This window comes from Alexandromys fortis, unplaced genomic scaffold (genome assembly GCF_014885135.2).
Source record: "Alexandromys fortis isolate MF-2015 unplaced genomic scaffold, M_Fortis_MF-2015_v1.1 scaffold_1539, whole genome shotgun sequence".
Lineage (NCBI taxonomy): Eukaryota > Metazoa > Chordata > Mammalia > Rodentia > Cricetidae > Alexandromys > Alexandromys fortis.
In genome coordinates, this window is record NW_026069406.1 from 1 (window position 1) to 10,198 (window position 10,198).

The following is a 10,198-nucleotide window of genomic DNA, read 5'->3' on the forward strand; positions in this document are numbered from 1 at the left end:
TACACAGATTATTAGAAATGGGTTAGATTAATATGTAAGAGCTAGCCAATAAGAGGCTACAGATAATGGGCCAGGCAGTATTTAAAAGAATACAGGTTTCCATGTAATCATTTTGGGCATAAGCTAGCCATGCGGGCGGCCGGGTGCTGGGGACGCAGCCCCACTGCTCCTAACACTACAGTGGAAGCCAGAAGAGGGTGTACGATTCCCTGCAGCTGAAGTTACAGGCTGACATGAGCTGCCTGATATGGGTGCTGGAGCAGAGCTGGGGTCTTCTGCACGGGCAGGATGCGCTCAGAAGCACTGAGCCACCTCTCGGGATCTGAGACCGACTTTTACACAGGATGTGCATAGTTCTTTGAGAGGAGGAAGCTTTCCCTTTGACCTGCAGTGTACTTACCGGCTCACATTCCCATGGACAAGGAAGGACAAAGGGACTGAGTTTTGGTCAAGGGAACTTTAGAGGAAGTCCCCTGAGGAGTTTCACCTTCCCACAAGGAAAACTGGAAGTCGGCAAGATCCGGGTATATAGGGCTTTTAAATTGTATTTATTGTTCATATTATTTATTTACTTTCTTTTTGAGACAGGATTTCTCTGTGTAACCCTGGCTGCTCTGGAACTCACTTTGTAGACCAGGCTGACCTCAAACTCAGAAATCACCTGCCTCTGCCTCCTGAGTGCTGGGAATAAAGGTTTGCACCACCACCACCCTGCTGAAAATTTGTTTATGTGCATGTGTGCTTTGTTTGTACGTATGTCTGTGTACCACATATGTGCATGGTACCCAAGGTGGCCAGAAAAGGCACCAATGCCCTGAAACTGGAGTCACAGATGGTTGTGAACCTCTATGTAGGTGCTTGGAGCTGAATCCAGGTCCTCTGGAAGTGCAGTCAACACTCTAAACTGCTGTGCCATCTCTCCAGCCCCTACATGCAGGTCTTGATTTGACTTACTCAGAAGACTTTTTGCCTCTGGGACATGGGGACATCAGCCTACTGTGGGACGGACGTCCTAGAAAACATCCAAAACACTTAGCTCCCTATTAAATACCCCTAGTTACCACTTCACGTCATCACAGGAGCCCCAAATGTCTGTGCGCCTTTCCAAAATGCTTCTAGCGGTTCAGAAATATTGCCCATTAAGAACCATTCAAGGGAGTGACCACGGCAACATGGCCTTGAAAGGCACTGATGTGGACGATTTCGCCTGGGAGCCTCCGACTGAAGCTGAGACGAAGGTGCTCCAGGCGCGACGCAAGCGGCAGGATCGCATCTCTCGTCTCATGGGCGACTACCTGCTCCGCGGTTACCGCATGCTGGGCGACACGTGCGCGGACTGCGGGGTGAGGCGAGCGACAAGGACGAGGCCTCGGGCCAGGCCGCACGTCCTTTCCTCAGCTCTCTCTTCTGTGGACCCTGTCGCTCAGGCTCACCTGTGTCCGTGTGCTTTCTGGTTCCCAGACGATCCTCCTCCAAGATAAGCAGCGGAAAATCTACTGCGTGGCTTGTCAGGAGCTCGACTCAGACGTGGATAAAGATAACCCGGCTCTGAACGCACAGGCTGCCCTCTCTCAAGTTCGGGAACACCAGCTCGCCTCTGCTACAGGGCCTGCCACGGGCTCTCGGCCCACACCTCTACCCCCGGTACCCCGCCCAGAGCATTGCGAGGGAGCTGCCGCAGGGCTCAAGGCGGCCCAGGGGCCTCCCCTTTCTGCTGCATCTCCAAATGCAGATGTGGTGGCCTCCACACAGACAGCCCTCCTGCAGAAGCTAACCTGGGCCTCGGCTGAGCTGGGCTCCAGTGCGTCCTTGGAGACTAGCATCCAGCTGTGTGGGCTTATCCGGGCTTGTGCTGAGGCCCTAGCCAGCCTGAAGCAGCTGCAGCACTGAAACCTCTCCTCCAACCCCTTGTGGCCCTGAGAAAAACCCTCTAGAAAAGCAGCCGTTCCTCTGTGTGGTTTGTTTCTTTCTTGGTTCTGAGTGTGCACGCAAGCCCCAGCTCTAGTCACGCTTTTTCTTTTGGCAACTCACCTTGTCGTGGCCTTTTCTACCTGAATGAGTTTTTTGCACTCAGGACAAGGGGTAAATGGTAGAGGGACAAGTGACCCCTTTTTCCAATGAAGTAACTTCAGCCTCCACAAAGGCTGGACCACTAGTACTGTCCCTGATCCAATACCCCTCCCTCCACCTTCTGGACCCGACTACCGTGTGCAGTTTCGGCCCCCTTGGTGCTTCCTCTCCTCCTCTGGGTATCTTGGTTCTATGATTCCATCTTAATGCTCACTGGAATGTTGGGGGGGGGGGGCCAGCGAAGCACTTTTAAGAGCTAGGCACAATCTTACTCCATTCTCCGGCCCCTGCATTCCTACACTTTTAGAATCGTTCCCTTGGGAAAGAAATTGTGTAGAAATGAGGCAGCAAAAAGAACAGCGGAAGGCTTTCCTGACCCTTTCGGTCTCATCCCTCCCGGTTCTCTGATGGATTGCTGGGCCCCACAGCCATCTCCCTGTTAAGAGAAGCCCCGCCCATGCAGAGGGGTGGAGCATAGGCGGAGTCCGAGGAGTCTGGGAAGGAACAAAGCGCGGCCTGCGGGCGGCGGCTGGGCTCCCTCCGGAGGCTGGGCCACCGGGAGCAAGTCCTGTGAGCCGCAACCCGCGTGAAACATTGGAGGACTCCGAGTGGCATCGCGGTCCGTGCCGGCCCGGCCATGAACGGTCTACCCTCAGCCGAGGCGCCGGGCGGCGCGGGTTGCACTCTGGCTGGGCTCCCACCGCTACCGCGGGGCCTCAGCGGCCTCCTTAACGCTAGTGGGGGCTCGTGGAGGGAGCTGGAGCGTGTCTATAGCCAGCGGAGCCGCATCCACGATGAGCTGAGCCGTGCCGCCCGCGCCCCGGACGGTCCCCGTCACGTTGCGGGCGCTGCCAACTCGGGCTCTGCAGCAGGCGTGCGTCGCCCAGTTAACTTGGACTCGGCACTGGCCGCGCTGCGCAAGGAGATGGTGAGTAGGTGGGCTCCCCGCCAGGGGTAACGTGCTTTGTGGAGAGGTCGGGGATAAGTCTGGGACCGGTGTCCTGGCTCTCATGCCCAGCAGGATGCGTCGGGTCACAGTGGTTTAGGATAGCTATGATTGTAACAATGTGTAGCAATTGTTGCATTTTTAAAACTTGCCTGATTTCATCCTGCTGGACAGTGTTACCCCATTGTATAAATGAGGGCCAGTGAGTGGCTTAAAGGTTTCACAGTTGGCAAGTGCCATCTGTTGCCCCCAGAACTTTCACCTAAGAAGGTGCAGGAAGATTGGACAGGGTTGTGGCTCATCGTGGGGACTTTGGTTTGGAGCTTGTGGGGGGCCTGGACCCCCAACTCCAGCCCACTGTCAGTTGTCCGCAGGTGGGGCTGCGGCAGCTGGATATGTCGCTGCTGTGCCAGCTGTGGGGCCTGTATGAGTCGATCCAGGACTACAAGCATCTGTGCCAAGACCTGAGCTTGTGCCAGGACCTGTCATCCTCCCTCCACTCGGACAGCTCCTACCCACCTGATGCCGGCCTGTCCGATGATGACGAGCCTCCTGATGCCAGCCTGCCCCCAGACCCTCCACCCCTCACCGTGCCCCAAACACACAATGCCCGTGACCAGTGGTTGCAGGATGCCTTCCAAATCAGCCTCTGAAAAGCTGGGGTGGATAGCTAAGCACCTAGACAAAAGGCTCAGAACTTGCCCTTCAGCAAGTCCTTAGTTGACAGTGCCTGCTCTTTTACTGGTACCACCTCACTTCACTTCAGGAGGGCAAGACATATACCCATCAGGCAAAGCGGTCAAGATTGCAGCCAATGCCCAGTGCACTGGGCTCCCCACTTCTCCCACGTGTGTGCACCCCTAGCTTGGCCAGCCCTTAGTCTGACCATGGGGTCCAAAGTGTCTTGCACTCGCGTTGGCATCGCTAGGACTGGGATGATTGCCTAGCTTCCATCTCTTTCATCTTTTGCTGCCACGTGCAGCTGCTGGCTCAGGGGCATTCCTATCTGTGGCCCTAGGGTTTCACTGCCTGGGACAAGGGCTCCAGGACCCATCTCCGCAGCCATCCACAAGCCAGAAAGGCTAAGGCCTCTATGCTGGATATTTACGTTTAGGGGCCAGTTCGTGAATGGAAAAATAAATAAGTACTTTCAACATTGTATTCTGATTGCCTGGTTGATGGGTACTGGGTTGGGAATTAAGTGGTTTCTAGCAAGTGTGGTCAGAGTTCTGCCGGCAGGTGGCGCCCAAGACCCCCTAGTGAAAGTCTTAGAGGGCTCAGGGTATGAAACGTCCCTCTCCGGGCAAGGTTGGAAGCTTTCCAGGCTACCGAAGCCTGGCTCTGCAGCATTTGACAGCAGTCGAGTCTCGTCCCCCGGGCTCTAGGCTTTGGAACCCAGCTTCCCCCTTTCCCTTGCTTTGAGCCTTCCAGGAAGGAAGGAGCCGCCCATCTTGAGGAGAGAAACTTTCCACCTCCAGTGCTGGGCGGAGTTGCTGCAGCACAGGAAATGGGTGGGCCAGAGCTGACTGACCCGGGGGCCCATCAGAGTGATTGGGGAAAGCTCCAAGAGTTGGTGCCCCATAGGTTGGAGGGGGCCGTGATAGGAGGGAGAGGTGTGGAGGCCAGAGGGAGTGAGGTTTCAGTCTGTAGACAAGTCCTGGAAGGGAGACAGCACGGGGGGGGGGGGGGCAAAAATTGAGGCCTCGGGCACCTCTGTTGCAGCCTCAGACTGCCCAGCCTCCCCCGGACCTCGGCACTAAGTACCTGTAGGGTAGTACACAGAGGGCTTCCTCAAGGAAGCAGAGAGTCACACCAATGGAGTGGAGAGACAAACCCGGGTGTCCAGCCCTCAGGAGACGCCTGCGCACTCTCAAGATTGCACCTGGGCAGCTCTTCCCCACTCCCTACCACGGTCACTTGAGTGCTGGAGATCCACCCAGCTGCCACTTCTGGAAGACAAGTCTTTTCCACCGTGTGGGTTTGCTAGACACTGGGCAGGGAGAGAACACAGAGATGTGGTGCTCTAGGGCACTTCTCTCAACTGGGTATGAGCCACCTTGCAGAGGCTCATTACCATTGAGTTGGACGGCTGATAAGGAGTCTAATCTAGGCGTCAACACCACAGCTAACGCCCCAGGGGAGGAGAGAAAACACCCACAGACGTATTTTCTCTAGCCCTGATAACGGATTGCATTTAATAAGACCTGGCAAAATCAGCCCAGCCCTGTGCTACATGCTTTCCCACGTTTCAACCTTCTATGACCGTTAAAGATAGAACTATAATTGGCCCCATTTAACAGACTTCAAAACCGAGGCACAGAGTGTTAGTGCTTTGTCCAAGGTGGCACTCTTGATTAGAAACCACTATTTGAACCTTTCATTGCTTGTGAGAAGTGAGGACTTTTCCCTCGTGCCAGCTGAGAAGTCTGGTTTTGTGACACTAGGTGCATCCCGCCAAAGCTGGCTCCCGACTTGGAACTTTTCTTATCTGATTAAGACGTGGGTGTTAGCAAGGGTCTCCTACCCCAGAGCTAAGAACCGCTGGCTCTGGCCCAGTAGACGCTGAGGACTCTGAGCAAGACCCATCTTCTTCCTAGGTCTCTGCTTTACAAGCTTGAGAAGTGGGGTACCAAACAGGACCACAAAGGTTGCAGGCAGGAAGGGAGGCGGCTGTGGCAGCTCTTGGGAGGACAGCACCTAGTTGAGGTTGTCATCTCTTAGAGCGCACATGTTCACCCCTATACCCCATCCGGCTCCCGGGCGCCCACCAAGTCGACTTTGCGGTCGGGACTCGTTCCCTCCACCCCCAAGCCGGGTGCCGGTGCCCGGTCGCGTCCCGGAAGCGGGGTCGCCCCGCCCCGCGCTGCAGCCCCGCCCGCCTTCGGACGGGGGTTGCGGCTCCAGGAAACCGCGCTCTTGCAGCTCCGAGCTCCGACCAGCTCGACGCGCCGGGACCGCCCCGCAGACTCAACCAGCCCACCCGGAGGACCCCAGCGGCCGTCCCAATAAGCGCGGTCTAGATCCGAACCTCAGACACCTCTATACGGACGGGGTGGACAGGACGGGCATAGCAGAAAGGGGCCCCAGAGACCATGGGGACCCTGGCAGGGCCAGCAGTGGCGAGCAAGCGGGATCCCCGAGCCTGAGAAGTGGGCGGCAAGAGCTCCTAGGGCCATGACTTCGGTGTGGAAGCGCCTGCAGCGGGTGGGCAAGCGGGCCGCCAAGTTCCAGTTTGTGGCTTGTTACCATGAACTGGTGTTGGAGTGCACCAAGAAATGGTGAGTAGAAGGGAGGCCTGAGGGAGCCCCCAGACTGATGTGGGACTCGGTTTAGCTTGAACTTTTTGAGTCTGAGAAACTCGCCCCAAGTCTAACGATTAACGGGGTTCCCATCCTAGGTGCGTCTTGCAGCTCGGGGGCCGGGGAGGGGGTAGTGGGGGACTCCAGGAGTTGAGAGGTGTGCCCTGTGTGGGGCAAGGCTCACAGGCAGGAGGATCGTTGCTCACATCTAAATCAGCTGTGCTCGGGCCTGAGGGAGGAGGCTTTGTTCCTCAAGCCAAGAGCAGCTAGACTGGGTGGCAGTGGAAAACGGAACAAGTTTTGAGATCTCCAGGTGGCCAAGGCTGGGACAGACTTCATGGATCTTAGTTCAGTTCAGAGTGAAGATGTGGCCTTCTTTTCTGCCCCTCCCCCTTCAGCCAGAGTGGGCCCCAGAGGCTGGGGATGTCTCCACAATGTCCTTAAAAGGGGAAACTGAGCTTGGAGGGATGAAGAGGGAGGCGGGGAGAGGCTTAAAGGGGCCTGAGGTCCTAGGGGTGGTGGGTCCAGGAGAGGCGGATCTGTGGAGGGAAAGGTAGGCAGGTGAGGGGCCAACACATGAGAGGGTACAGGCCTTGTCCTGGGCTGTCAAAGGGCCCTAGGGCTGTCTGGCTCACATACCCCCATGGGGCAGCTGCCCAGGCCCCTGCGTCACACCCTAAATATATGTGTACACTGGTGTCAGCTTCCCTCGGCTGGATTAGGGCACAGCTGTGGGGGCCTCGCAGCCCAGTTGGGGCTAAATATAGAGTCCCAAGGGGGAAGAGCAGGAGTAGGCCGGAACCATGGGGTCTGAAGGGAGGGGAACGAGCAGAGGCTGGGGTCCTTAGGTCAGCCACCAGTAATCTTTGGCCTTGAACATGCTGGGTCCACTGGGAGGCCCTTTATGCAGTAAAGGCAGAGGGACAATGGGAGCTCGTCGGGGTAACACAGCAGAGCTGGCACTTGAACTCTGGCCTCTGGTTCCTGCCCCAGCATTCTGGGTGAGGCCAAAGGGACACCGGGCATGGTTCTGGGGAGTAGACAGAAGGTACAGACAGTGTCAGTGGATTGAGTCACAAGCAGCAATGGGTAAGGCCTGCTGGGCTTCTTAGCCAGGGGCCCAGGACAGGAAGCTGCCCCTGCCTAGGTCATAGCTTCCCAGGAAGGCGTGCCTACAGTCCTGAGTCAGGCTGACCAACCAGGCCACACCCTCTCTAGGCACCCCTGCTGTTTCCCTTTTCTGGGAAGGCCTTGCTGGGCCATTGCCTGTGGTTTGGGGCTGGGAATGGCTGCTTACTTCTAGGTCAGAGGACTCCAGACTCAGCTGTGTGACATTATCTGGCCTACTTCTCTGTGTTCAGAAGCCTCAAAGGTTAAGAGCAAGCCGCTTGTCCTGCCTCAGCCTCCAGGGAGGCAGTGAGCTGGGCAGACCTAGCATCAAGGCATGGAGCTGGAAACAAGCGGGGAAGGCTCTCACGCTGCCTTCCCCTGATTCTCTCCTGGACCGACCCCACCCTCCTGAGCAGTGGTTAGAGACTAACTCAAAAAGGCCCTGTCCCCAGGGCCCAGCCAAGTGTCAGTCCGTTGTCAAGGACCAGGCCTGCGCAGCTCTCAGGGCCCAGCCAAGTGTCAGTCCGTTGTCAAGGACCAGGCCTGCGCAGCTCTCTCTCCCTGCTTGTCCCCACCTTCGCACCTGTCTGCCTTTCCTGCAACGCATGCTTGCTGCCCATGTCTCCTCAGGCTTCCCTGGGACTCCATTGTCAGCATCAGTGGGTCTGGATTTAAGGAAGTAGGAGTCCTGCCTGACCCCCTCAGTGTGTGGGGGTTGTCTAGTGTCCCTAACCTTGTGCTTCTCTGGCCTCACTCCTCTCATTTGCCCTTGCTCTGCCTCTACCACTCCCTGAGCCTCAGATCCTTGCATTTGAAGAGTTCCTTCTCTGAAGATCAGCACATAACCACTTCTTCCACTCCTGCCTCTGCTCAGATACCCAGCCAAAGGACATCAGGCAGGCTCCTTCATGGCACCCACAAAGTGGTGACTAGTTTATTTTCTTCACACACACACACACACTTTTTTCTTCTCTTTCTGTCTTCTACTTATTCATTTATTTATTTATTTATTATTTTTATTGAGACAGGGTCTTACATGTAGCCCTTGTTGGCCTGAAACTTGCTATCTAGACCAGGCTGCTCTTGAACTCATAGACCTGCCTCCATCTGCCTCAGGCACTGGCATTGAAGACCTGCACCACCAAGCCAGGCTTTTCCCTCCTTGTCTTTACTTTTCTTCCACCTTCCTTGACCTCAAGGGTCTGGCCTCAGCCCCTTTTCTCCTCCTCTCCTCTGCCCTCAGAACAAGTTGAGCTCCAGAGGAACTCCACAAATATTGTGAACCAAATCTTTGTCTTCCCGTGTTTCTGTGTGTGCACACACGTGTGCCTGCTGCTGTTACTGTCTGTCACTTTTTCTTTTTTTTCTCTTTTTTCTTCTTATTTTTAACTTTATTTTATATGTATTGGTGCCAAGGTGTCAGTTCCCCGGAACTGGGGTTACAGACAGTTATAAACTTCCATGTGGGTGCTGGGAATTGAACCCAGGTCCTCTGGTAGAACAGTCTGTGCTCTTAGCCACTGAGCTATCTCTCCAGCCCCCGTGTCACTCTTTTTCAAAGGCCCTGCTGGGCCATAATGTCTCAGTCTTCACTGTCCAGGCCTTTGCCCTTCAGTCCCAGCCCCACCCTGCCTGAGCAGCCCCACCCTACACCCGGTGACCCTAGATAAGAAGCTGCCTGTGCCCTCCTCCTTGGGAAGGGGACCAGAGGAGACCCCCAGGGAGCTAGAAAAAGGAGGAAGAGAAGATGGGGAAGCTAGATTGGGCCTGCTAAGAGTTCTTCCCTTTCTTCCAGGCAGCCAGACAAGCTGGTAGTGGTATGGACTCGGCGGAACCGACGTGTCTGCTCCAAGGTGAGAAAGACTGGCACCTGGGGGTCCAGGTAGGGAGGCAGGGCCAAGGGGGAGGTAGATGCGAGCTCTTGGGAAAGCGCAATCAGGTGCAGGTCATATCGGTGTCCACTGGGAGAAAGGAGGATGGGGGAAGAGGATAGGGCCTGATGGTGATGGGGAAGGGTGAAGACCCAGGAGGATTCCCTACTGCCTCTTACAGGCCCACAGCTGGCAGCCCGGCATCCAGAACCCATACCGTGGCACTGTGGTGTGGATGGTCCCAGAGAACGTGGACATTTCTGTGACCTTGTACAGGGTGAGTCTCTGGAACTCAGGTATAGGCAGAGAATAGCAACGCTGGGTGTGTGGCTCTATTAGTGGGATGCTCACCCACAGGGGGAACCAAGTGGTAGAACCAAAAACTTCGTGGGTTTGTTGCAAGTGACTGAAGAGATCTTGAAGGGGTAGCATTTACCTAACCTGTAGTATCCAGTCTGGGATCAGAAGCCAGGACACAAGGACTAAAGAGCTGGCTCAGTTAAGAGCACGGCTGTTCTTTTTTTTTTTTCTTTTTTTTTTTAATTTATTATGTATACAATATTCTGTCTGTGTATATGCCTGCAGGCCAGAAGAGGGCACCAGACCCCATTACAGATGGTTGTAAGCCACCATGTAGTCGCTGGGAATTGAACTCAGGTCCTCTAGGAAGAGCAGACAATGCTCTTAACCTCTGAGCCATCTCTCCAGCCCCACAGCTGTTCTTCCAAAGAACCTGGTTCCATTCCCAGCCCACACACAGCATCTCACAACCATCTGTAACTCCAGTTCCAGGGGATCTAATACCTTCTTCTCTCTGATAAGGGCACTGCACATACATGGTACACAGACATACATCCTGGAAAAACATCCATACACATAAAATCAAATATATATATGTATAT

General features: G+C 55.3%; 3 protein-coding genes across 3 annotated transcripts; all 3 read left to right on the forward strand.

Moving 5' to 3' along the window:
* Positions 1 to 1,036: 1,036 nt before the first annotated feature.
* On the forward strand, positions 1,037 to 1,926 carry LOC126496180 (protein ZNRD2-like). The gene is made up of 2 exons (XM_050133736.1): positions 1,037 to 1,343; positions 1,462 to 1,926. Exons 1-2 carry the CDS (start codon positions 1,089 to 1,091, stop codon positions 1,888 to 1,890), a joined length of 684 nt encoding a protein of 227 aa, XP_049989693.1. The 5' UTR covers positions 1,037 to 1,088; the 3' UTR covers positions 1,891 to 1,926.
* A 40-nt stretch (positions 1,927 to 1,966) lies between these two features.
* On the forward strand, positions 1,967 to 4,177 carry LOC126496181 (leucine repeat adapter protein 25). The gene is made up of 2 exons (XM_050133737.1): positions 1,967 to 2,998; positions 3,391 to 4,177. The coding sequence occupies exons 1-2, from the start codon at positions 2,708 to 2,710 to the stop codon at positions 3,667 to 3,669; spliced, it is 570 nt and encodes a 189-aa protein (XP_049989694.1). The 5' UTR covers positions 1,967 to 2,707; the 3' UTR covers positions 3,670 to 4,177.
* Positions 4,178 to 5,894: 1,717 nt separating this feature from the next.
* LOC126496179 (EH domain-binding protein 1-like protein 1) lies at positions 5,895 to 9,624 on the forward strand. Its single transcript, XM_050133734.1, has 3 exons — positions 5,895 to 6,294; positions 9,221 to 9,278; positions 9,478 to 9,624. Exons 1-3 carry the CDS (start codon positions 6,191 to 6,193, stop codon positions 9,607 to 9,609), a joined length of 294 nt encoding a protein of 97 aa, XP_049989691.1. The 5' UTR covers positions 5,895 to 6,190; the 3' UTR covers positions 9,610 to 9,624.
* The last annotated feature ends 574 nt before the right edge of the window (positions 9,625 to 10,198 follow it).

What these genes read in the sequence shown, in the direction of transcription:
- LOC126496180 (XM_050133736.1), top strand. Translation starts at nt 1,089, where the DNA reads ATGTCTGTGCGCCTTTCCAAAATGCTTCTAGCGGTTCAGAAATATTGC. An exon ending in ACACGTGCGCGGACTGCGGG is followed by an intron (nt 1,344 to 1,461) that starts GTGAGGCGAGCG and finishes TCTGGTTCCCAG; the next exon opens with ACGATCCTCCTCCAAGATAA.
- LOC126496181 (XM_050133737.1), top strand. Translation starts at nt 2,708, where the DNA reads ATGAACGGTCTACCCTCAGCCGAGGCGCCGGGCGGCGCGGGTTGCACT. An exon ending in CCGCGCTGCGCAAGGAGATG is followed by an intron (nt 2,999 to 3,390) that starts GTGAGTAGGTGG and finishes AGTTGTCCGCAG; the next exon opens with GTGGGGCTGCGGCAGCTGGA.
- LOC126496179 (XM_050133734.1), top strand. Translation starts at nt 6,191, where the DNA reads ATGACTTCGGTGTGGAAGCGCCTGCAGCGGGTGGGCAAGCGGGCCGCC. An exon ending in TTGGAGTGCACCAAGAAATG is followed by an intron (nt 6,295 to 9,220) that starts GTGAGTAGAAGG and finishes CCTTTCTTCCAG; the next exon opens with GCAGCCAGACAAGCTGGTAG. An exon ending in ACCGACGTGTCTGCTCCAAG is followed by an intron (nt 9,279 to 9,477) that starts GTGAGAAAGACT and finishes TGCCTCTTACAG; the next exon opens with GCCCACAGCTGGCAGCCCGG.